General features: G+C 37.4%; 2 protein-coding genes and 1 pseudogene across 4 annotated transcripts; 2 read left to right on the top strand and 1 right to left on the bottom strand.

Annotated features, from left to right (window-relative positions):
- Window positions 1-1,403: 1,403 nt before the first annotated feature.
- Window positions 1,404-11,929, top strand: LOC128030850 (grainyhead-like protein 2 homolog). 3 transcript variants are annotated; one of them, XM_052618903.1, is made up of 17 exons: window positions 1,404-1,543; window positions 1,660-1,820; window positions 2,653-2,839; window positions 3,631-3,689; window positions 3,989-4,334; window positions 4,429-4,487; window positions 5,053-5,209; window positions 5,306-5,417; window positions 6,948-7,042; window positions 9,037-9,195; window positions 9,462-9,549; window positions 9,824-9,960; window positions 10,180-10,217; window positions 10,553-10,632; window positions 10,716-10,804; window positions 11,016-11,080; window positions 11,165-11,929. In XM_052618903.1, the coding sequence occupies exons 2-17, from the start codon at window positions 1,804-1,806 to the stop codon at window positions 11,277-11,279; spliced, it is 1,803 nt and encodes a 600-aa protein (XP_052474863.1). In that variant the 5' UTR covers window positions 1,404-1,543; window positions 1,660-1,803; the 3' UTR covers window positions 11,280-11,929. The 3 variants fall into 3 exon arrangements, with proteins under 3 accessions (XP_052474863.1, XP_052474864.1, XP_052474862.1); XM_052618904.1 differs by lacking the exon at window positions 1,404-1,543 and having other exon boundaries at window positions 1,561-1,820; window positions 10,719-10,804; XM_052618902.1 differs by lacking the exon at window positions 1,404-1,543 and having other exon boundaries at window positions 1,562-1,820.
- A 2,674-nt stretch (window positions 11,930-14,603) lies between these two features.
- Window positions 14,604-19,871, top strand: LOC128031152 (tapasin-related protein). Its single transcript, XM_052619390.1, has 9 exons — window positions 14,604-14,836; window positions 15,044-15,256; window positions 15,353-15,631; window positions 17,320-17,520; window positions 17,599-17,766; window positions 18,541-18,644; window positions 18,723-18,951; window positions 19,152-19,232; window positions 19,604-19,871. Exons 1-9 carry the CDS (start codon window positions 14,800-14,802, stop codon window positions 19,609-19,611), a joined length of 1,320 nt encoding a protein of 439 aa, XP_052475350.1. The 5' UTR covers window positions 14,604-14,799; the 3' UTR covers window positions 19,612-19,871.
- Window positions 19,872-21,572: 1,701 nt separating this feature from the next.
- Window positions 21,573-25,062, bottom strand: LOC128030223 (synaptobrevin-like; annotated as a pseudogene).
- Between the last annotated feature and the right edge of the window lie 1,384 nt (window positions 25,063-26,446).

Raw genomic sequence — 26,446 nt, 5'->3', positions numbered from 1 at the left:
AAATCACTCATATTTTCACAGATTCTGCAAAGGGTGCCCAAACTTTCGATCCCCACTGTATATATATATATATTGTTCTTGTGCTTTGTTCTTATGCTCAGGGAAGACATGACATCATGGGAATCATCTGAGTTAGCGGGATTAGTCCAGAATTGCTTGCTGATATTTTCCCATCAGACTGCATTCAATGTGTTATACATGCAAGTGACTGAGCATTCGCAACCATAAACTCTTTTAAAAAGTGGTGCAGCTTTATTTGAATTTCCTAAAAATGAATAGGTTCCCAACACGAGCATACTTAAGTTATCAGAGGACACCTTCTCCAGAGGGCTGAGCCTTTATTGGATTGGTAAACCTGGTAAAATGTGTCAATTCAGTGTGTGTATGTGTATGTAACATTTTGCTAACAATGCAAAATCGTTACCTGTCAGACGGGTAGAAGCTGAAGCCCTTCTCCAGGTCAAAACAGGTTCGTTTTCTTTTGAGTACTCAGGCATGCCACACCTCTTGTGAAATTTCCCATGAAGTCAGATAAAGATGCGGATCAAGTAAGAACCGAATGGGTTTAAAAAAGAAAAAAAAAAAGAACATCATGACGGAACAAGACAAGCAATCTAAAACTACAAAAAAAATAAAATAAATTATGGGTCAAATTATGTATTTTTCTGCACTCTGGTGTCAGTTTCTGTTCCCATGACTGATAAATGCAGGTCATTAATGATTTCACTTGACCACACTATTAGCTACATTAGTACTCACTGAAATCATGAGGTTTTTCATAAGAAAGACAAACAGGATTTTTTCTTTTCTTTTTTCATTTTTTTTTTTTTTTTTTTTTTACTATTCTACTCATTAAAAGCACAATTGGTACAGAAGCTCATCCTAGACCAGCCAAATCCCAGATGCGATAAAAGAAAGAGCACATTTGAAGCTTTTAAAATAGAGCCACACCTGTTAGTCTAACAGACATTTTATTTGCAGCCCTAACAAACAAATAGTAGTCTGCTAGTCAACAATACCTGTATTTGGATAGGCTCAGACAGGGTAAAGTGAACAAACATTCCTTTTCCCAACAAGAAAAACTCAATGGAAACTAAAACCATATTTTATTATTATAGGTTACTCCGTTGGTTGATATAGTAAACTGCTCTGCCAGATGCAATGTAATGCACATACGTAAACATCTTGCTCCTCAGTATCTTTTCCAATCAATCATTTACCAACAAAACCTCTTTTATTTATATATATATATATATATATATATATATATATATATATATATATATATATATATATATAAATAAAGCTTATTTGGAGATTAAACAGTATTTAAACATTTCCCATAAAACACGCCTCTCGAGTATCTCTTTGCGCAATCAATAAAAACCTCCCATGAACAGAAAGTGATTTTCTATTTCAGATGCATGTTTTAACATTATAAGCGCGCAGGTGGCTGCCACGCCTTCTTTTTGCTTTACAGCCAATCGCCGTCGCCGAATCAAAGCCGCTGTGCGGGGATTGGCTGGCTCGTGCCCTCTTCCAGGTAATGAGAGCGCACCTTTGCTTGCTCACAATAACAGTCACCTTGAGACTTCCCAGAATTAACACAAATTTTCCGCTTTAAATTAAATTTTTGGCTGCTCTTCTTTGTGCGGACAGACGGAGGATGCTGTAATGAGAGTCGGATGCGAGAAGTTGTTTGACCTGTAGTCCGAGTTTTCTTCCAGCCGTTCCCTGCTACTCACCTGCCGCATCTTCACCGACCTGAAAGTCCAGTTTCACCGTGGGAGCCCAGCAGTGCACATGGCTCAGGAGGAGAAGTAAGTCGCTTATGTAAACACTAATGAAATTTATAAGAAATGGCAAATTTAAGTGAGTTATATAGCAACGAGTTGTTTGAATTTCACGACGTTTATCTTTCTATGTTACTTCATTGCAGCAGGTCATTTTGTTTGTGTAAATATGTTTCAGCATGCTTTGATCCCATGGTTCTTTATTAAAATAGAAGTCCTAGAATAGAACCTTGAGGAACTCCATTATATTTTACTATAATTCTTAATGTTTAGTAGTTTTTTTGTTTTTGTGTTGTTTTTTTTCCCTAAAATATTTATTTAGATGATCACCTGTGTAAGGATTTCTAAACTGTAAACTATACAGTAAATAGCAATATTAAAGAATAAATGTGAAAGACTGATTTTTTTTTTTTCATGACCTTTTTCTCTTCTGGTTTGTGTTTGTTTGCTGTAGTACATCTATAACGGTGGGCCTGGGTAGGTGGCTTATATTGGCTAACATCCTTTTACGGCCCCTCCCATGCAACCCTTCCTCACTGTAGTATCAATATCCAGCAGGATATAGTTCATTGTCCGACAGGAAAAAAAGCAATTGTGTGGAAAATGTAAAAGGATAGTGCTGGGAATTTCAGTTGTATGCTCCAACCCTTTGTAAACTCCATAAACATAAAGAGAGGTGGTTTTATTGGGATTAAGCCTTATATATATATATATTGTGTGTGTGTGTGTGTGTGTGTGTGTGTATGTATATGTGTTTTTTACAGTATTATTATTTTTGTGTTCTTGATCGTATATGTGTGTGTGTGTGTGTGTGTGTGTGTGTGTGTGTTTCCTAATTAACTTTGATTAATATTTTCAGTAAGCGTATGGTGGTGGTGGTCCCTAATGAGATGAATATTCCATCACGCCGTGCCTACACAAGTGAAGATGAGGCATGGAAATCTTATTTGGAGAATCCATTGACTGCTGCCACCAAGGCCATGATGAGTATTAATGGAGATGAGGACAGTGTGGCTGCCCTGGGAATCCTTTATGATTACTATAAGGTCAGAGATCTTCCGTCATGCAGTTAGAAGAAAACAAATGTAACCCTGGTGAATATACAGTGGTGGTCAGAATTGTTGGTACCCTTGGCAAATAAAAAAAAGGCAGTGAAAATAAATCTGCATTGTTAATCCCTGTTAATAATCTCTGCTATTCTGCAGCTACGGTCCTTGGAGAGCCTTAAGCCACTCAAACTCTCATTCTCACTGTGCATTAGGATGATATTAACACCTGTCCTCTTCCAGGAAGATTTATAACATCTTCAGTTGCTTGGAAATTCTTAAGTATTGCCCTGATGGTGGAAATGAGAAAGCCACTTTCTATTTTGTGAAGCTCAACAATCTTGTTCAGAACAATCACATCAGAATTATATTCTTTGGTTTTACTCACTGTGATGGATGATTGAGGGAATTTGGCCATATTTATATTCCTGTGAAACAGGAAGCCATGGCTGGATAATTTCATGTTCATAATCATCCTGCTGGGGGGAAAAATTTAAATATGAATGGGAATATACTTCAGAGATATTTTACTCATACAACTTTCTAAGGGTACCGTTAAATTTGGCCAAGGTGTATTAGAGAAAACATTTATATCATAATGAGATTTCCCTCCATTGTTTGATTTTTTTTTTTCTTTTACAGTTTTAAAATAAAAAAATCAGTAGTATTAACAATGCAGATTTATTTACATATTCTTTATTGATCATATTTACCAAGGGTACCAACAATTCTGACCACCAATGTATATGAAAATATATTGTCAGGAAGTTATACCATTTCTTTTCCTTTAGGTTCCTAAAGAGAAGAGGCTCTTACCAGTACCCAAACTTCCAGATGATCATGAAAAAAGGTCAGTCCAACACACAAGTGATTCCAAAAGTATGAGACCAATTTTTTGTTAATTTCGTATTAAAAGCATAATAGTTTGAGTGAAAGGTTGAACTGAAGAATGAACAAACTTCAGAATATATATATATGTCTTTGTGTTTGTGATCCATGTCATCCAGCAGGAATGTTGAATCTTATATATTTCTTTATTTCATGCCATAAATTTCCTGTTTTAATGTTTAACATCATTTCCAGGGAATGAATGAATGAATGTCCATGTTAATTTGGACTAACCCATTTGGACTAACCACTTTCTTTCAGTCGTATCTGTCAAGATGGCCTTGACTCCACAGAAAATCGTATCCAGGTCCTGAAGTCACTTCCTGTCAACCTGTCATTGAATACTGATGTGCACAGTGCAGAAACTAAACAAGACCTGTTCGGTTCAGTGCCGACTGAGGAGGGCGTTGTGGCCACTGTGAAGGCTGAGGTTTATGCTCAGGCTTTCTCCAACCATCACCAGCATCAGGGGGTTCAGTATCAGTGCATGCCCTACCACCAGCCTTTACAGGATCCAGCGAGCGTCAGCCATGACAGATACATGAAGGATGAACAGTGCAGTACACCAGACAGCACCTTTGAGGACTCCTACCCTGAGGAGACTATGGTGAGCTTTCTGTCAGTTTACGACAATCACTGGTAGCTACTTGTCAATGTGTTTCTTCAGTAGATTCACACTTCTGTCATACAATGTTTTTCAGAAGTACAGGGTGCCCACCACACTCGGGGCCGAAGATTTCTCCCAGAAGCATTCAGGGATGTAAGTACAACATGCTTCATTTACACTACAGTTCAAAAGTTTGGTTAACTTAAAGGGATTCTCCAACCCAAAATGAAAATGTTGTCATTAATGCCAAACCCATAAAAGCTTAGCTCGTCTTGGAACACAATTTAAGATATTTTGGATGAAAACCGGGAGGCTTGTGACTGTCCCATAGACTGCCAAGTTGTAAGTTATTTTTGTTTTCTTTGCTTGCAAACAATATTCTCGTCGCTTCATAACGTAACGGTTGAACTACTGATGTCAGATGGATTATTCTGACGATGCTTTTCAAACTTTTCTGAACTTTGACAGTATAAGTTACTTGGCAATCTATGGGACAGTCACAAGCCTCCCGGTTTTCATCCAAAATATCTTAAATTGTGTTCCGAAGACGAACGAACCTTTAACGTGTTTGGAACGACATGGGGGCAAGTGATCAATGACACAATTTTCATTTTGGGGTGGAGTATCCCTTTAAGATTTATTTAAAAAGACAAAAATCTGACTCTTTATGCTCACCAAAGCTGCATTTATGAATACATTTGATTTCTTCCTCTCCTAGAGACATGTTTCAGTACAGTATAGAAGCGAGTCGTTCAGTCCGCGAGAAGGCCGGCGAGGGGCCGATGATCTATTTGAACAAGGGCCAGTTCTACGCCATCACTCTCAGTGAGAGCGGGGCCAACAAGGGCCTTCGCCATCCCATCAGCAAAGTGCGGGTGAGTATTGCTGTTCCCATGACAATCACTCTTAATTCTGTACTATAGTTGATATTAAGGGCCGGGACCATTGTAACACCTCTCTCTCTCTCTCAGAGTGTAGTGATGGTGGTGTTTGGACAGGAGAAATGCCGAGATGAGCAGTTAAAGCACTGGAAGTACTGGCACTCCCGCCAGCACACGGTCAAACAGAGAGTCCTGGACATAGGTGGGAATCTGCTTCACATATCTTTAACATCATTAAAGGTGCACAATAGCTGCAGGCAAAAAGTCTGTATCAGTAGTGCAGCATTGAAACCTTCACTTTCAGACCAAGCCGTTTTCTGTTGGTCAGTGTCTAGCACAATGCTTAGGGCGAAGTATTCCATCGTAACTCCCAGTTGGGAAACGCAAGGACAATGAGGGGTCAGGTTAAAGGAAGGGGGGTTTTGACACCTGAGGGGCGCTGAGATGGTCTTCTCTGTGGCAGCTGGCAGCCTGACGTGGTTTGGGTATGATTTGGGAAGACCGAAACCCGATCTGCTGACCATGATGTTGTCCTGATTTGAATAACAGTATCCAGGGATTTTTCATAGTGCCTGAGGCAGAAGATCAGGGTCTGAATGGGAGCGTTAACCGTTTTGGGGGGAGGCTGGATCCTCAGACAAGCGAGGGCTTGGGAAAGGGTCCTGCTCTTTTGTAAATGGAAGGCTTGGGTAACATCTGCCATACACTTAAGCACAGCATTGTATTCCCACAGCAGGCAGGTACCGTGTCATAGACGTGAAGCATGTAACAGAACGCCTGCGTCTAAGGTCAAAATTTCTCCTGCTGTTTTTTTTTTTTTTCTGTTTTTTTTTTTTTTTTTAACTGAAGTACTCAAATTTGTTTGCAGCTTTGCATATAATATACATATTTACTCAGGGCAAAACAAGAGATTTGTCTCTTTGCTACATTTATCCTATCTTGATGTTGTTTGAAAATACAGTGCAGTGTAAAGTCTAGCTTTTGTTTCAGCTAATATTATCAGCATAACAATTTGAGTGACAAGTTGAACTTGAAAACTGATATGAATTTGTCAGTATTTGGTATGTCCAGCCTTTGCATTAACACGAGCAGCATTTGAGCTGGCCAAACCTGATGATCATGTTATCCAGCATGATCTGAGAATCAAACACAACAGGATTTAGTGCTTCAGTGAAAGCTGTGAAATCAAGGGATTTCAAAGGGACACGTACCTGATGTAGAATCTTAAGTACTTCTTATTCACTTTGCAACAATAAATCCAATTCACAATGAGATAAAGTTTAATATTATTTTATATAAATTAAATTATATGCATTTTATTTAATTCAACTTTTTTTTTTTTTTTTTTTAAAGTTAACCGTTTTGTATTCAATAAATCTAAATGTTAATTAGGTATTTTATTTATCTAAATACAATCTTGCATCAACTATTTTTTTTATTTAAATTGTTTTTAGCTTATTTTAATTCATTTTAATATAGTTTTTAAAATAATATTTTTTTATGTAGTCAAAAAAATTAAATCTATTATTAATTTTTATTTCCTTATAATTAATAATAATTTAATTCTAATATTTATTTTAATCAGTTTACTAAATTTGATTGTGTGTGTGTATATATATATGTATATGTGTATGTATGTGTGTGTGTGTCTATAGGTATTGAGGGCTTAAAGAAAAGATTATATGTAATGCCAGATATTAAGATAATAATAATGTCATTTTTCACCCTTCAGCTGACTATAAAGAGAGCTTCAGTACCATTGGCAACATTGAAGAAATCGCTTACAATGCAGTGTCCTTCACCTGGGACATCAATGAGGAGGCAAAGGTGAGACTTCAGCTTCGATTCTCAGAGGTCTCACCTGGATACTGAGTTTGCTGTGTGCAGGTCAGGCTGAAGTTGTTTGATAACAGCCATTGAGCCTGAGGAGACATCAGTTCCTTTCTCCTCCTCTTCCCTGCAGCATGCTATTCACTGTCAGGAGCATTTTTCCTTCTTAGTTCCAGTACTTAACAAGTTTACTTAAGGGAGGAGGTCCACCCAGGGCTCACGGTCAATATTTGTCTTTAAAACTAGACTTTTGAAGTAACCTGATGTGTAATAGCATGTAGAAGACTTAATTCCAAATCCCCTTCCTCTGGAAATTTTATTTGATTTTATTGGATTATGCTTGCTTGTTTCCTAATTGAGATCATGTATATAAAAGATACAGTGTTTCATGGGAATTTTAAAGGGTTGCAGAAATATAAACATTTGCATGCCTTCAATTTAAGAGCCAACTGATGATGGTTTGATAATGGAGAAGGATGTTGTAAGATTTGAGCGTTACTTTGTATTTGTTCAGCCATCGTTTGCGCACATGCACCCACATGCACCCAGAAAGCCAGAGTTGCAGTTGCTAACTGATTCTTCTCAGAATTGATCACGTGACCCTGAGAAAGCAAGTGGTTCTCATAACAGCGAACAACAAGCGCCTCTATGAAACAACAGCTACAGGCACAGACATGAAAGCACGGGAGAGCGTCAGTGGGAAACTATTTTCACCTCGGGCTGAATGATTCGCTGCCTTTCATCCCTCAACAGTCGTTTTTCCAGTGTCTCTTCATGTATTGGCATAAGACAGGTTACAGTTGGGGATATTTCACATCAATTTAGTTTTGCTTACTATTTGAATAAACCAATGATAGAGCGCTTGTGTGGTTTTTGTTTAGAGCTGCCCTTTTAGAGATTTGGAGATTGTGAATGTGTAAGATTGGGAAAAGGTGTACTTTTCACTATTGAAGGACACAAGTGATCGAAGGTTTGTTTTTGATGGGTGTTTTTGAGATTAAAGCTAGACTTGTGCTAAAACGATTTTTAACGTGCTGCTGTGCTTTATTCACCATTTTCCCAAAGTCTGGGAGGCCATCCAATAATAGCTTTTTATTCAGGACTAGACTATTAAACAATGGGTCACACAATGAGGTGTGTGGTTTCACTAATATCATCACTAGCATCACCAAACAGATTTGCAAAAATAATGATTTTCAAACATGTTTCCCCAAAAGCGACCTATGTCTGCCATTGGTCGAACAGATAGACACACCTACCCCCAATAGTATGCAATTGGTCGAAAAAGTGAGGCTAATATTAGAGCATAGCAGCACATTTTTGCATCTTTTATAGGCAGCTTGCATTTTCAAAATGCTATGATAAGTTGTTATAAGTTTAGGGCTGACTGTCACAGGACATGTTTTTTTTTTTTTTTTTTTTGGTAAATGTGCAAGGTGGATGTATTTGATCTAGCATTTCATTCAAAAGAAGTGTAAAAAAAAAAACACTCATAGGTGCACAAAAACAAGGGGTGCAGGGCAGTGGAATGACAAAGAGTGAAGTTTTTAACTTGCGTTGCCCTTGATGCACTGTTTTCTACATATAAATTGTACAAAATCCTCTTTGAACATCCCCTTATTGTGCTGTATTTCAGTTTAAATGCACAAAGTGTTCTGTGTGACTGGCTGCTTACTTCCCTTTTTTCTAGTTTTAAATGCAAAAGCACATTGTGTGAACAGCCCCTTAGTTTTAAATGCAAAAACATGTTCTGTGTAAAGGACCGTTACAGTACTGTTTCCTGTTTTTAAATCTAAACGGGTTATACGTGAACGGCTCCTTATACGGCTCCTTATAGCGGAGCTGCTTGGTGGAAAAACTGCCCCTGGCTCTTTTGTCATAAGATAACAAGACATGATTACCTGGCCATACTTGACCTTTTCCAGACTCAGAAATGCATGTTTTGTCAAGCTGATTTGCGTATGCGTCTTGTTTTGTTTTTTTCCCCCCAGGTTTTCATTACGGTGAACTGTCTGAGCACCGATTTCTCCTCACAAAAGGGAGTCAAAGGTCTTCCACTCATGATCCAGATTGACACCTTCAGTTACAACAACCGGAGTAACAGACCCATTCACAGAGCCTGCTCACAGATCAAGGTCTTCTGTGACAAGGTTGGTGCTGCGTCAGTGCCATTGTTGTGGGTTATTTGAGTCAAGGGCATGAATCGTTTTATTTGCACAAGAATTGCAGTTGAAATTTGTTCAGTGGAAATCTGTGTTTGCCATCTTCATTTCTTGGAGTAACTGTACTGATGTGACCTTCGTGTGGTGTCATTGCTTTTGTATTGCAGTTAATTTGGCACTGGAATGAACTACTTAAAAATCTGTGTAACAGTAACATTAGCCAGTATGATCACACAAACATATCTTCTGTACAGGGAGCTGAGCGAAAAATTCGTGATGAGGAGAAAAAGCAGCTTCGGAAGAAGGTCAAAGGTCAGGCGGCTGGCAACCAAGGTCATAACGGTGAGAGTTCTGTCAATCAACCAAACGTTCATTTATATAATATAGCGCCATTTATCCCTAGATGTTGTCTATCACTTGACTCTGATTATGGATCAAATGCATGTACAGTAGGAATTTTGTGATGAATAAGAATGACTAAAATCTATTTTGCATTGCAAGTTTTGACCTTATATGTGACGGCTATGAGCCTGTGGTCTGTGAAACATGACTATATGGGTTCTCGGCGTCAGCTTGCTGGTTTTGACTTGTCATTGGTTTTCTTTCACTCTGTTAGGTAAGAGGGGAAGTTTCGCCACTTTAACTCAAAAGAGGCCGGATATTACGCTCTTCAAAACTATGGCAGACCTGGAGTCCCAGCCTGTCCTCTTCATCCCTGATGTCCATTTGAACAACCTCCAGAGAGCTGGTCAGGTGAGGAGGAGGAGGAGGAATGCAGTTCTCAGAGTGATGCTGAATTGTTGGGTGTTGATGTGTAGTGATAATAATGACTAGACCATAGTGAGTTACTTAAACTATTCAAATGGATGTGAACTGAATTCTCAAAAGCTCTGTTCACACTTTTGAACACCATGTGAAAGCATGTGAAGTTTTAAGTCTCTGTACCCTGTTTTCTCTCTCTTTGTTTTACAGGTGTTCAGTGTTGGCGTTGAAGAAATGGAGAGTGATGGGTCAGTGCATTCACTGTGAATATCCTGGTTTAATTATAAAAGTCAAGTCACCTTTATTTATACAGCGCTTTATACAATACAGATTGTGTCAAAGTAGCTTTACTAGGTTAAATGCAAAAACAGTGTCGGTAGTGCGAATGAAATTAAACTCTGATGTAAAGCAGCTCTGTTATAGTTGTTTATTTTGTCTAAATAAATTAAAATAAAACATTAATGTAACATTTAAATTTTCAGCCATTTATTGGCTTTAAGTGTGTTTTAAATGTATTTTATGTATTTTTTGCATTGAAAGGCATTATTCTAGTGGTAAATTTGTTTATCTGTTGCTCATGCAGGGTGGTCATGAAAAGACCGTTCCGGTCATCAGAGGATGATGTTTCTCCACCCGCCAAATACAGCAGAGAGGAAAAGAGAGGTATGCTTTACTGCATAGCTGTGAGATTTACATGTCAACAGAATGTCCCAATCTTATTATACATTTCTAATGATATTTTTCAGCAGTCCTGCTGTACGTAAGGAGAGAAACCGATGAGGTTTTTGATGCACTGATGCTAAGGTCTCCAACACTGAGAAGTTTGCTTGAGGCAGTGAGTACTGTGCCATGCAGCACATGGGATTTACATTTTGATTAGCAACAGACAAAAGTGATTAGGTATTACACTGCATTTAATAGCAGATCAGATTACTTTCCATGGAATACAACAATAGAGTTAGAAACAAGCTGCTATCCATGGAGGCTTGTCAGATGATTTTCTGTTTAAGCTGCTGTTTGGATTAAGGAATTTTTTTTTTTTCAAGATATCAGGCAAATATTCCGTTCCTATGGAGAAGATGACTAAAATCTACAAGAAGAGCAAGAAAGGGTGAGTAAACAGTGCTAAAATGAATTTTGTAATGAAAGTATTAAATGATTTTGAATTAAAATGTCATTTTCATTCAACCACTAGTATCCTGGTCAACATGGACGACAACATCATTGAGCACTACTGCAACGAGGACACTTTCATCCTTTCCATTGATCATCAGGCAGACTATTTCCGGGTCACTCTCACTGAAATCTAAATGATTTTAAGTGTCACAATAACACACTTCTACTGGGAGGACTTTAGTTGCCCTGAAGCAGCACACAATTCATTCTGTGCATCTGTTTGGTTCCTATGAGCTCTGTATTAGAAGAGGAAACTGCTTTCGGAAGTCGTGGACTTGGGAATGCACTTGAGTGGACCTGCTGGGACAGTTTAACTTGTTTAAATAAACTTGATGATGGACAGTCTGAACAACACATAAAATGCTCTATCAAAGCACTATTATACGCCAGTCAGGTTGATTGGCTTTTTTCTTTGAGGTGCTGTCTCCCCCTTGAGGCCAACAGTGTGAAGCCCTATGAAAAATTACCAGACTTTTGCATCCTTTCTCTTTTCCAGTATCAGTTCTTGGTTAATATTTGAACATCACAGAGATCAATATAGACACTCTTATTCTAGGAAAACATATTGTGCATGCACAACAAATAGCATACACTGAAGAATGGCCCAAATGCTACATTGTACTCTTTACCTTTTGTGTTATATGAATGTATAGTTTACACATTTTCCTCATCGTGTTGTATGTTGATGTTTTGATGTTTTTTTTTTTTGTTGTTTTTTTTTAAACACCTTGTACATACTTTTTATGGTTTTATTTTATCAGTTTAATAAACAAAATCAAAATAATCTTCACTGTCTTTGAAGTTTCAGTCACATAGTAAACCTGCAACAAAAGGAACTTTCACACAAAACATAAAATTAAGAACTGTTTTCAGTATACTAAGAAATGTTGCTTGAGCATTAAATCAGCATATTAGAATGATTTCTGAATAGGAATAAAGGATCATGTGACACAAGAACGAAAACAACATTTTAAAACCCCTTTTTTTTGTAAAATATTGTAATATTTAATGGTGAACTTGAAGTAAATTGTTTATTTTTATAATGTGCTATTAGCTGTTTTATTATTTGTTTGAAATTTGCATTAAATATATGTATACAGGTGCTGGTCATATAATTTGAAAATCATCAAAAAGATGATTTATATCACTATTTCCATTCAAAAAGTTAAACTTGTATATTATATTTATTCATTACACACAGACTGATATTTCAAATGTTTATTTCTTTTAGTTCTGATGATTATAACTGACAACTAAAGGAAAATCCTAAAGTCAGTATCTCAGAAAATTAGAATATTACTTAAGACCCATACAAAGAAAGGATATTTAGAAATATTGGCCAACTGAAAAGTATGAACATGAAAAGTATGAGCATGTACAGCACTCAATACTTAGTTGAGGCTCCTTTTGCCTGAATTACTGCAGCAATGCAGCGTGGCATGGAGTAGATCAGTCTGTGGCACTGCTCAGGTGTTATGAGAGCCCAGGTTGCTCTGATAGAGGCCTTCAGCTCTTCTGCATTCTTGGGTCTGGCATATCGCATCTTCCTCTTCACAATACCCCACAGATTTTCTATGGGGTTAAGTTTAGGTGAGTTTGCTGGCCAATTAAGAACAGGGATACCATGGTCCTTAAACCAGGTACTGGTAGCTTTGGCACTGTGTACTGGGGCCAAGTCCTGTCGGAAAATGAAATCTGCATCTCCATAAAGTTGGTCAGCAACAGGAAGCATGAAGTGCTCTAAAACTTCCTGGTATACAGCTGTGTTGACCTTGGACCTCAGAAAACACAGTGGACCAACACCAGCAGATGACGTCCCCCCAAACCATCACTGACTGTGAAAACTTTACACTGGACCTCAAGCAACGTGGATTGTGTGCCTCTCCTCTCTTCCTTCATGACTCTGGGACCCTGATTTCCAAAGGAAATGCAAAATTTACTTTCTTCAGAGAACATAACTTTGGACCTCAGCAGCAGTCCAGTCCTTTTTGAAGCGAGATGCTTCTGACGCTGTCTGTTGTTCAAGAGTGGCTTGACACAAGGAATGCGACAGCTGAAACCCATGTCTTGCATACGTCTGTATGTAGTGGTTCTTGAAGCACTGACTCCAGCTGCAGTCCACTCTTTGTGAATCTCCCCCACATTTTTGAATGGGTTTTGTTTCACAATCCTCTACAGGCTGCGGTTATCCCTATTGCTTGTACACTTTTTGTCTACCACATCCTTTCCTTCCCTTCACCTCTCTATTAATGTGCTTAAACACAGAGCTCTGTGAACAGCCAGCCTCTTTTGCAATGACCTCTTGTGTCTTGCCCTCCTTGTGCAAGGTGTCAATGATCGTCTTTTGGACAACTGTCAAGTCAGCAGTGTTCCCCATGATTGTGTAGCCTACAGAACTAGACTGAGAGATCATTTAAAGGTCTTTGCAGGTGTTTTGAGTTAATTAGCTGATTAGACTGTGGCTCCAGCTCTCTTCAAACTGAACCTTTTCACAATATTCTAATTTTCCGAGATACTTAATTTGGGATTGTCCTTAGTTGTCAGTTATTATCATCAAAATTAAAAGAAATAAACATTTGAAATGTATCAGTTTGTGTGTGATGAATAAATATAATATACAAGTTTCACTTTTTGAATGGAATTAGTGAAATAAATGAACTTTTTGATGATATTCTAATTATATGACCAGCACCTGTATGTCCCTACATTTGCTAAATAGCGGGTTTATGTTAATAATCCCGTCCCTGAATTTCAGAGAACTGAATTTTAAAGTTCCAATTGATTTCAAATTTGAATATGCAAACACGCCCTGCTTCTGAGTCGAATTTGTTTCCCAGGCTTTAGGAGTGTGTATAATAATGCATCTCTGTCTATGTAAAGTGGTTCAGTCTTTAACCCTGGCTTTGAGTCTCATAACTGCTGACTCATTCTGATTTCTGTTGAGGAGCTGTGTTAGTGATCCCCAGTCAGAAACAATATGAATATTAAAACCTTTATGCTGCATCCGACAATCACATAAACATTTTTTTCTTTTCTTTTCTTTTTTCTTGAGAAACAGGTGACCCAGAGCTTGAGTAGGTATCTGACCAGGAAGTGTTAAATATTTATTACAGTTTATCCTTTATATATTTATTTATGATTTTTTTTTTATTATTATAATGATGATGATGATTAATAAGGTTTTATATTTTTATTTTATTCTATATATATTATTATGAATTTTTGTCTGAACTGGGCATACTGGTATGGGACATACTGGAATGTAAGTTTTACTGAAGAGCAGGATTGTTGTATTGTCTCCATCACACAGATTATCAGCTTCATTTTAATATGGATACAGACAAAACATATCACAGAAAAAAATACATACATAATAGCCTATTTAACAAAAAGCACCACATTTTATATTGCACTCTTATTTCTTTTATTATCCCACACTCTTATTTTGAATCTCCCAATGAGGAAGAACACTGAACAAAAGTGAAAGCAGTATATCACGCACTGAATGCATCACGATTCGAGTTTTGATGTTAGCCAAGCAGAGAGCTGACTCTTGCCTTAAAAATGCGTTTTTCCTCATTTTATGTAAGCATATATATATTATAATCGGCATCTAGCAAAATTATTAGCTTTCTTGTCAGGAGCTCTTCGGTGATGTTTACAATCCTCGTCTTCCTTTGGATGGTTTATGGTGAGTTTTCGATATTTTTTCGTGTTCCTATATTGTTTTCATCCAAGTTGCATGCATATGTAGACATATTTTATATACACATATGTTATAAGAGTGTAATGTTGATTGGTCAGAATTGGTCTTTTTGCTTTCGGTTTTATTTTCAATAGTCTGGTTTTGGTAGATTTGGCGCCCCTTGCCGTTTCAGTGAATGTAGTCTCATCACAGGGTTGGAGGGAGCTGATGTGGTCCTGTCCTGCTCTCTGATCGAGGAAGGGGGCGGGATGGGGGGCATGATGGGCGGGGCGATGTTCAAGCGCATTCCCTCCACTCTGGTCTTCAAGGATCTTGTTGGGAATGACGGTCTGTCACCAGAGCTCGTGACCCCATATAACCCCCCTGAGACCCCTAACGCTGACGATCTGATCTTTGAGTTAACGTGTAAGTGCACTGAACCTGAAGTCAACAACTGAATTCCTAAAATAAAAACACAAATATTAGAATATCTTTCTTTCTCCATTGTTTCTCACCCCATAGTACCATCCATTCAGATTCCTAATGCAGACTTGCTTCTTCACGCTGATTGCAATGAACAGGAGGTGGTTTGTGAGATCAGCCGCTATGTTCCTCGCGGTGCTGAACTGGATTCGCTACCCGCTCATTTCATCGGCTCAGTTCAGCTGGAGGGTGGCGGCATCAGCCTCACTCTGGTGCTACAGACCCTTCACAATGAGACCACACAATCTGACACGCAGCCGCTGATGCAGAGTAATCTGAACCTGCCTCTCAGCCAATCAGGAACATTGCTGACAGAGGGTAACATTGTAATATTTTAATATTATCTATCTATCTGTCTGTCTGTCTGTCTGTCTGACTCTCTCTCTGTCTGTCTGTCTGACTCTCTCTCTGTCTGTCTGTCTGTCTCACTGTCTGTCTGTCTCACTGTCTATCTGTCTGTCTGTCTATATGTCTTACTGTCTATCTATCTGTCTGTCTCACTGTCTGTCTATCTGTCTGTCTGTCTATATGTCTTACTGTCTGTCTGTCTGTCTGTCTGTCTCACTGTCTGTCTGTCTCACTGTCTATCTGTCTGTCTGTCTATATGTCTTACTGTCTGTCTGTCTATATGTCTTACTGTCTGTCTGTCTGTCTATATGTCTTACTGTCTGTCTGTCTGTCTGTCTGTCTGTCTCACTGTCTATCTGTCTGTCTGTCTCACTGTCTATCTGTCTGTCTGTCTATATGTCTTACTGTCTGTCTGTCTGTCTGTCTGTCTCACTGTCTATCTGTCTGTCTGTCTATATGTCTTACTGTCTGTCTGTCTGTCTATATGTCTCACTGTCTGTCTGTCTGTCTGTCTGTCTGTCTGTCTCACTGTCTATCTGTCTGTCTGTCTCACTGTCTATCTGTCTGTCTGTCTATATGTCTTACTGTCTGTCTGTCTGTCTATATGTCTTACTGTCTGTCTGTCTGTCTCTCTGTCTGTCTGTCTCACTGTCTATCTGTCTGTCTGTCTCACTGTCTATCTGTCTGTCTGTCTATATGTCTTACTGTCTGTCTGTCTGTCTGTCTGTCTCACTGTCTATCTGTCTGTCTGTCTATATGTCTTACTGTCTGTCTGTCTGTCTATATGTCTCACTGTCTGTCTGTCTGTCTGTCTGTCTGTCTGTCTCACTGTCTATCTGTCTGTCTGTCTCACTGTCTATCTGTCTGTCTGTCTATATGTCTTACTGTCTGTCTATCTGTCTATATGTCTTACTGTCTGTCTGTCTCACTGTCTGTCTGTCTGTCTCACTGTCTCTCTGTCTGTCTGTCTGTCTTTCTGTCTATCTGTCTGTCTGTCTCTGTCTGTCTATATGTCTTACTGTCTGTCTCTCTGTCTGTCTGTCTCTCTGTCTGTCTGTCTCTCTGTCTCACTGTCTGTCTCTCTGTCTGTCTATATGTCTTACTGTCTCTCTTTCTGTCTGTCTCTCTGTCTGTCTGTCTGTCTCTCTGTCTGTCTGTCTCACTGTCTGTCTGTCTGTCTGTCTCTCTGTCTATGTCCTACTGTCATTCTCTCTTTCTGTCTGTCTCACTGTCTGTCTGTGTCTGTCTGTCTTTATCTATCTATCTATCTATCTATCTATCTATCTATCTATCTATCTATCTATCTATCTATCTATCTATCTAACGATCGGTTCACCCACAAAATTTGTGTTCACTCCCAATCTATTTGTGTCCTCTCGCAAATGATTGCATTTCCCCATGAAAACTCAACATTTTCTCGCTACACATTTCCATTCTTTTGGTTTGCTTTCTCTTGCAAAATATTGCGCTTCCCTTGGCTCTTTGCATTCTCTTTCAAAATAATTGTTCTCCCACAAAACCTTTGCATTCCCTAACAAGCTTTATGTTGCTAAAAATTTGCATGCTCTCGAAAAACTATTGCTTGGTTTGTGTAAGTAATGACATTTTTACCATTTCCCCTCTCTCTCTCTCTCACTCTTTTTTACTGCTCTACCCAGTTGTGTTTGTGGTGTTTTCACGCGTTCCATCCATCATGGCTCCAATCGGTGGTGATGTGCTGTTAGACTGTGGCTTTAGACAGAAGAACTCCATCCCCGGGCAGGATGTGGCACTTGAGTGGCGCATACAACACAGAGGAAATGGACGTAAAATTCTTGATATAAAAGCGAGGGAAACAGAGACAGACGTGGGACAAGATTGTAAGTGAGAAATGTTCATATACTTAAAGGTTAAAAATGTTTGGATGGTAAATATCACACTACTACTGTACACTGCAGTGTTTGTGGACCGGGAAGGCACAAGCGCTGAGGCAGATCTTCTGGTGAGGGATGGTAATGCATCTCTGACTCTGAAGAGGTTAAAGGTCATAGATGAGGGCACATACATCTGTACGGTCGGCTCTGGGGAGTTTCAGACTCAACAGATCGTGCAGCTGCACATCACACGTGAGTCTTTCATTGACATATTCTGAGAGGGGTCAAAATTTCCATTAAAACTGTATATAAATGTGTTTCTTCAGCTATTTTAGACTAAAATAGACTCTTAATACTTTCAGCCTTTTAGTTCATTTAATCTTTAAACTCACAACAGTGGACATACATCACAGGAGAATTCCAAATTCCATTTTAGTTTTTAGGAAAATACAAATTTCACTTCATATTTGTATACATATATACATAAACTATATTTTCTCTGAATTAATCCATAATTTTGCAAGAGAACATGAAATTGTAATAGTTTTTCATTTATTTTTCACCTAAGGGCAACCATGACTTGGTAAACAAATACACTAAATACACTATTTAGAAAAATATTACATTAGTAAAATGTTTTATAAAATATTAAAATCTTTCAAACACACACAAAAAACGTAGTTCTTTGTTGGGATGATCAGTTTTAAACAGTTTCCCATTCCTATTTTATGATGGATTTTCATAGTTTAATATTAAAAGTACGGAGCTGGTACAATGGTACAAAACAAACTCCATACGTAAGAGTAGCATAAAAATGTTTCTTAGATCCTGAGCTTCAAATAACTTCATGTCAACTGAAATCTGTTCGTTTTAATATAAAATCCACTCATGGGACATACATCTTACTCAGAGTTGAAGAAACCCCAAAAATTGTACACATCCATAAATCCATAAAAATGTTATTTGAAGGAAAATAATTCCTTAATTGAAATTAATTCAAATATTCCATTCTATATCTTTACCCAGAACCTCCCCGTATCGCACTGTCTGAGGAGAAACTGGTATTTCAGGATTCAAAACCCCAGAAACTGAGCTGTCATTGTCATCGCTACTATCCTCTGGATGTGCAGGTCGGCTCACAATCAGATGATCGTATTTTGATCTTGTTTTGGAGTTGCCCTGCGTCCTGACAGTCTGTGCTCCTGTAGGTGGAGTGGTTTTCCCAGGCGCCCTCTGAAGAAGAGCCCGTCTCTTTGTCAGAAGAATCCTCCCTCTCCAGTCATCAGCAGCACAGCGATGGAACATTTTCCCTCTCCTCTCACCTCACCCTACGACCTGACAAAAACCCACCCGGGACGGTTATCATCTGCAGGGTCTCTCATCTAGCCCTGGAAACTCTGAGTGATGTCACTCTGACTGTGGACAAACCTGACCCAAGTAAGAGATTTGTTTTTGTTTTTTGTGTTAAGTTACCCATGACGTTTTCACAAATATGATTAGAGCAAACTAGTCAATGAAAAACTAAAAGTAATCTTCATATGCAAAACAACTGAATGTAATATATGTGGAGTTTCCTTATTTAAATATTCGTGAAAACTGTTCCAAAAGAAGCTGTTAAACTTTTTTTCATGTAACAGACACAGTCTTCTGGACAGTAGTCTTGATGTTGGCGATATCCGTGGTGTTTTTGTCTCAAGTATTCAGAGGTGCAGGTGCAGGTGAGTTTTTAAAACATTCACATGCAACTATATATAATATTAACTATATATGCTACTGTTCAAAACAGTTTTTAATTATTTTAATTATTAAGTTTTATACAGTAAGGGTGCTTTAAATTGAGACAGTAAAGCGTGAAAGTATGTTTATATTATATTATATTATATATCAGGGGGAAAAAGTCACTTTCCACAAAAATATTATGCATGATGTTTTTAACATTTTTAACATTTAACATTGATGATAAGAAATGTTTATTGAGCACCAAAAAAAAAAAAAAGAAAAAAAAAAGTAGTGTATACTTTATAAGACCACACAGTGATGAGAACACGTGTTGAATGTATTATTGGATTATCATTATTTGTCTTTTAAGAGAACTGAGGAGCAGTCTTCTGTGTGATGTCCTTGAACAAGCATCCTACGTTTGTTTTTTTCTGCAACTGTTTTCAAATTAGTGTATTTTCATTCAGTCATAGTGCATTTGTTTAATAGAAGTTAAAATCAGTTGCCTGCATAAGTTATTCTATAAATGTTCAATTAATACAAAAAATTACAAAAAATCTGATGTTGTAATCTATTGGACATTGTTGATTTGTTGTACATTTTCCTTGTGAAATAAAAACAACAGAAAAGGTTTTGTAGATGGTTTTACTGGCATCATTAAAGAATCAGGGACATACAAGCATGCTTTTTATGATATTACAATCCAATACTGGCATCAGAGCTGATTGCATTACCCCTCTGTTATGGAATATGCTTGCATTCTGTCATATTTATACATATAGTTTATTAGTTTGTCTTAACTAAAGAGAAAAATGGAAACATCTACATTCTCCAACAACAGAACAAGATATTAAAGTCTGTGCTGACGAAGGATGTGAAACCAACAGTTGTCTATTGCATGGCAGTATTGATTATTGTCAATTGTATTGATTATCTGTGAACTTCTGTACGTTTCAGTACATTTTGGCAGGCTTGTAGCATTCACATCTTGTTCCCTTCCACAGAACAAGAAAATTATTTTTTCTAAGTCAAAGAAAGAAACTAATGAACCCTGCAAAGAATTCTCACTTTTCCCTTTTATTACAGACTTGGCATTGTATTTTCTCTGTTTATTTTCATTACTTGTGTACCTCTAGGTAAAAAAAAAAAAAAAAAAAAACTATTCTATGATGTCTAGTTGTTCTGTAAATTTCTGCATCTCTTAAGTACACATACACAATCAGTGAATGATGGCTCATGAATTGTATCTCAATGACAGAGTAATGGCACCAGCAGTAGTGATACTGGGTTAAGATTATGTCAGTATTAATTTCTAAAAGCTCAGACGAGAAAGCTTTGGCAATAAAGAGCCAGAAAGAATGTCTACGTCACTTTACTGTCATGTATTCCCCATTACACATTTTTACAAACACACCACACACACATTTTCTCTCTTACATACATTTTAAAATGTTTCTCGTGTTCATGCAGCATTCATGTGATCAAAATACAGAAATAAAAACTGTTATATTGTGAAATATTATTACAATATAACAGTTTTATATTTGAATATATTTCAAATAGTAATGTATATAATTAAAATGTAATTCATGATGTCAAAGCTGAGTGTTCAAAAGGTTAATTTGAGCAGGAGACTTATTCCCGAAGGATCATGTGACCCATATTTCTTAGCATTGCTTTGATTAAAAATACAGTAAAAACAGTAATATTGTGAAATATTATTGCAATGCAAAATAACCGTTTTCTATATTAACATTTAAAAAAGTAATTTGTTCCTGAATTTTCAGCATCATTACTCCAGTCTTCAGTGTCACATGATGCTTCAGAAATAATAAGGTGCTCAAGATCCATTTCTTACTATTATTGATGTTGAAAAACAAGTTTTTCGTAATTCTTTTGTGGAAACCACAATACTTTTTTTTTCAGGACTCTTTGATGAATAGAAAATTTGAAATCTTGTCTGACATTCACACTACTGATCAATAAAAATATTATTAGAATTTTTTTTCTGACCACAAACTTATAAACAGTGTTGCTCTTCCTAGGCCTGCTTTTCGTCTGCTCCCTCTGTGCATTCATGTATGAATGTCTGTGTGTCTGGAGAATGTTTAAATAATGCGGGAGATTCTGAGAGGGAGGGAAAGAGAAAGAGAAGGTGGAGATTTTACTAAGCGGAGAAACTTTGAGATTGTGGAAAATGGGCAGAGCTCAAGATTGTGTTTTCTTCATTCAATCATTCGTTTTCTCATTCGCTGCCGGTGGATCGGCTCAAGAGAAGAAATACACTAGATAAGTTAAGATAAGAAGGAAGAGAGAGTGAAAAAGGTTGTTGATATACAAAAGAATTACAAATGGTTTTATTTGAAAGGGAACAGTTCCTTTAGAATTAAAGTTGCATTTGTAACAATTATAACTTTATAGCCATTCAAATGGTTCCAAACTGACAGAAAATTACTCCAATGACAACCATAATAATCATCATCTGAGGGACGAAAGGAAAGGACAGAATTGGTTACAATCACACAATTTATCACGCTACATTACAAGAAGACAGCAACACAAACATCCTGTTTATCAGATTATTCATTAACATTTACATTTATTCATTTAGCTGATGCTTTTATCCAAAGCGACTTACAATTGCTATATATGTCAGAGTCAAAATCATAAGTCGGATTGTTTATAAATGTTTAGATGAAAACCTGGAGAATGGGTTTAAATGGGAGTTCTAATGCTATTTCATGCATTCTGAGTCATTTACACTGTTAAAGAGTTCGATTCTCGAGCTAAACATGGCTAAAGTTTGAAAAATGCACAGGACGTATGACGTTGGAGTATTTCTGTGCCAAATCCACTCCTTCAGGGTTTGTACAAATTTCAGAAAGGTATTTTTTTTATCTTTATCTTTTCAAGTATGGCTCTGCATGACATCATATAGGGCGGATTTCCTTGTATGGGCGTTTTTCTCAGAAGAGTGCATGCACACATCATCCGGAGCGAGAGCAGGGGCAGCCCATCAACAGGCCTCTGGATTCTAAACTCTCTGAAGAACAAGTGTTTGATGTTTGCTCAAAGCAAAACTAATAGTATTGCGCCAATTACACAAAATTTTCTTCATCAAATCACATTTTAAAATTACAATCTTAAGAAATCCTTAAACATTAATCTTAAAAACATCCTCTTGGTCAAGGCAGTTTACTAGTGCCATAGTAATAAACATCATGGACCTGGATTTCTTGTTCAGTACACAAAAAGGCTGCAGTGATATTTCCCATGTTTCTCTGAGACTCCAGTTCACACAAACTAACTAACACTAGCAGCTGTACAGAACAAAACCACCGAGCAAAGCATAAGCAACAAGCACTGACTGATTCACCCCTGCATGTTCATTAACAATACATGGAGTTCTGAGTACATCAGTGTTGTTTTAGTCTTACTTGTATACTATTATAGTATCATATTTTCTTTATTAGTTTTTATTTTTTTAAGTGCTACCATGTTATGTGCTTTATTGTGTGCTTTTATTTTTCTATTTTTAGTTCAGTTTTAGTTTTTTAGTACAGCAACTTTAGCTTAAATATTGTATATATACAGATAGCTTTTAAGTGTACATTTTTCATCTAATATTAATATTTTAGTTTAGTTTTAGCTCCATATCATAGACACCATATCAATTCCTGCTAAATTCGGTCTGTTTTACCTATCTAACTTTTTCCCTGTAAATCCCCTTGGTTAATTATTAAGTAATATCCTGATTTCATGCAGTGACGATGACTCACCTTGCAATTCTTCCACCAGTATTTGTTCTTCAGTTTGGCAGCGCAGCTTTCGAACTGTGACGCCGCGGCCTGCAGAGAATCGGCCCTGTCGTCTCAGCTCTCAGAGCTTTTGGTCTCTGTCCAGAACCTTATCCACATTCACACGCATGATATCCACCATCTGCCGACAACAGCCACAGAAAGACCTGAGACAAGAAAGAACAACACTGAATACTTGTGATGCAATAGCATTGATTTGTATTTTAGTCATTCGAAATGGTGTATGTGCAAAGCTGCATGACCTATCTATTCATGCTGTCCTGTGCATATACAGTATTGTTCAAAATAATAGCAGTACAATGTGACTAACCAGAATAATCAAGGTTTTTAGTATATTTTTTATTGCTACGTGGCAAACAAGTTACCAGTAGGTTCAGTAGATTGTCAGAAAACAAACAAGACCCAGCATTCATGATATGCACGCTCTTAAGGCTGTGCAATTGGGCAATTAGTTGAAAGGGGTGTGTTCAAAAAAATAGCAGTGTCTACCTTTGACTGTACAAACTCAAAACTATTTTGTACAAACATTTTTTTTTTTCTGGGATTTAGCAATCCTGTGAATCACTAAACTAATATTTAGTTCTATGAACACAGTTTTTTAAAACTGCTTGACATCTGTGTGGCATGGAGTCAACCAACTTGTGGCACCTCTCAGCTGTTATTCCACTCCATGATTCTTTAACAACATTCCACAATTCATTCACATTTCTTGGTTTTGCTTCAGAAACAGCATTTTTGATATCACCCCACAAGTTCTCAATTGGATTAAGGTCTGGAGATTGGGCTGGCCACTCCATAACATTAATTTTGTTGGTTTGGAACCAAGACTTTGCCCGTTTACTAGTGTGTTTTGGGTCATTGTCTTGTTGAAACAACCATTTCAAGGGCATGTCCTCTTCAGCATAGGGCAACATGACCTCTTCAAGTATTTTAACATATGCAAACTGATCAATGATCCCTGGTATGCGATAAATAGGCCCAACACCATAGTAGGAGAAACATGCCCATATCATGATGCTTGCACCTCCATGCTTCACTGTCTTCACTGTGTACTGTGGCTTGAATTCAGAGTTTGGGGGTCGTCTCACAAACTGCCTGTGGCCCTTGGACCCAAAAAGAACAATTTTACTCTCATCAGTCCACAAAATGTTCCTCCATTTCTCTTTAGGCCAGTTGATGTGTTCTTTGGCAAATTGTAACCTCTTCTGCACATGCCTTTTTTTTAACAGAGGGACTTTGCGGGGGATTCTTGAAAATAGATTAGCTTCACACAGACGTCTTCTAACTGTCACAGTACTTACAGGTAACTCCAGACTGTCTTTGATCATCCTGGAGGTGATCATTGGCTGAGCCTTTGCCATTCTGGTTATTCTTCTATCCATTTTGATGGTTGTCTTCCGTTTTCTTCCACGTCTCTCTGGTTTTGCTCTCCATTTTAAGGCATTGGAGATCATTTTAGTTGAACAGCCTATCATTTTTTGCACCTCTTTATAGGTTTTCCCCTCTCTAATCAACTTTTTAATCAAAGTACGCTGTTCTTCTGAACAATGTCTTGAACGACCCATTTTCCTCAGCTTTCAAATGCATGTTCAACAAGTGTTGGCTTCATCCTTAAATAGGGGCCACCTGATTCACACCTGTTTCTTCACAAAATTGATGACCTCAGTGATTGAATGCCACACTGCTATTTTTTTGAACACACCCCTTTCAACTAATTCAACTAATTGCCCAATTGCACAGCCTTAAGAGCGTGCATATCATGAATGCTGGGTCTCATTTGTTTTCTGAGAATCTACAGAACCTACTGGTAACTTGTTTGCCACGTAGCAATAAAAAAATATACAAAAAACCTTGATTATTCTGGTTAGTCACATTGTACTGCTATTATTTTGAACAATACTGTATAATGCTTCCATATTTTCTCCATTAACTCTTTACACACAAACACACTCACCTCATCCACTTGTGCTTGTGTCTGCTGCAGTCGGTGGTTGCTGGTGGTGTTTGGAGATTACTTTAAGATTACTTTTAAGATTACTTAAAAAATAAAAATTGCTGACTGGTGCACAAGTTAGGTCTGATGTTCCAGTTAGAGTATATCAAAACAGAATATGGTTTCCAAAAAGAGTTTGACTACTATATTAATAAATAATGAATTATATTATTGATTCGTAATTCCGAATTAGTGGTCGACCAATATGTGTTTTTCAATGTCACCAACTTATTATGTACACATGCATATAATACAGGTCCAATATTTTATAGATTTTTTTTACATTTAAAATCCTTATTAGCATCAATACTAAGGTGGTCTAGCTTATATATTGGTCAATCATTTTTATGAAAAACAATCATGACCGTGGTTTTGTATAGGCCTACCTTCATGTCATCAAATCTCCATCAAATAAATAGAAATTTAAGACAGGAATTTAAGCGTGAAAACTGTTAACAAAGTTACTGTATGCAAGGGTAAAAAAGCACAAGTTAATTTATAATTCATAGGCATGTATGTAATTGTAACAAAATTTTCAGAATGCAAAGTGAGCGCAAATACTTACATTCTCTTGCAGCTGATTCGCAGTGCCTCACTGAAGGGAGAAAATGCAAAAGGTGATAGAATTTAAATGAAAAATTCGAAGAAGCGGTAGAGACTTTCAAATAAAGTAGAGGCTAAGATGCAATGCTGAAGCGGGACCCCCGCGCGCGAGTCATCAGAGACAGTGGCGCGTTATTAGCGCAGCACGCGCTGGACCGAAAGAGCGCTCGTGTAGAAATCATTCAGTTTCGCCTCGAGGGAACTCCGGAAACGGATTTTTAGGGTGACCAATTTCCTCTCTAAAATGTAAAAAAGTGAAGAAACACAAAACAAATCCAGTGTGCATTTAAACATGCTTTAGACCAATTTAGAATTGACCTGTATTCTGAGAGTAGTGGAATATAAAGAGTTATATTTATTTATGTAGAGGGTCTGTCACGCAGCTTCAGTGATGTTTAACCCTCATAACGCATTCGGGTCCGTTTTGACCTGGGATAGATATATAAACATTTCTCAAAACTGCAGTTTTTAGTAGGGGGTTGAAAATTTGCAAGTGTGTTGAGGCCCTCAAAACATTCGTTTTTTCCAGATATATTGATTTTTTCTTCAAGAGATATAACCATTTAAAAAATGTGGATCTGGGTATGCATAGAGTACAAAAGTGAGTGTCAAAAATACTTTTTGTAAAGTTATCTATCAAGTTAAAATAGTTAATAAAAATATTTTTATTAGTTTAGCATTTTTAGCCATATTTAAAAACTTTTCATAGTAATATTTATGGTGTTTTGATTAGAACTAAATAATTATCTTTTAAAAATCTGGGCTATTTTTGAGCAGTCATGACTTATAAAAGGAATTA

Source organism: Carassius gibelio, chromosome A16 (genome assembly GCF_023724105.1).
Source record: "Carassius gibelio isolate Cgi1373 ecotype wild population from Czech Republic chromosome A16, carGib1.2-hapl.c, whole genome shotgun sequence".
Classification (NCBI taxonomy): domain Eukaryota; kingdom Metazoa; phylum Chordata; class Actinopteri; order Cypriniformes; family Cyprinidae; genus Carassius; species Carassius gibelio.
Note: the sequence above shows the minus strand (reverse complement) of the source record. Positions and strands in the feature narration are given on the sequence as shown.

Coding starts and splice junctions, on each gene's coding strand:
- LOC128030850 (XM_052618903.1), top strand. Junction 9,196..9,461: donor TCAAGGTCTTCTGTGACAAG/GTTGGTGCTGCG, acceptor TCTTCTGTACAG/GGAGCTGAGCGAAAAATTCG. Junction 10,218..10,552: donor GAAGAAATGGAGAGTGATGG/GTCAGTGCATTC, acceptor TTGCTCATGCAG/GGTGGTCATGAAAAGACCGT.
- LOC128031152 (XM_052619390.1), top strand. CDS start 14,800: ATGTTTACAATCCTCGTCTTCCTTTGGATGGTTTATG. Junction 15,257..15,352: donor TCTGATCTTTGAGTTAACGT/GTAAGTGCACTG, acceptor CTCACCCCATAG/TACCATCCATTCAGATTCCT. Junction 17,767..18,540: donor CGTGCAGCTGCACATCACAC/GTGAGTCTTTCA, acceptor ATCTTTACCCAG/AACCTCCCCGTATCGCACTG.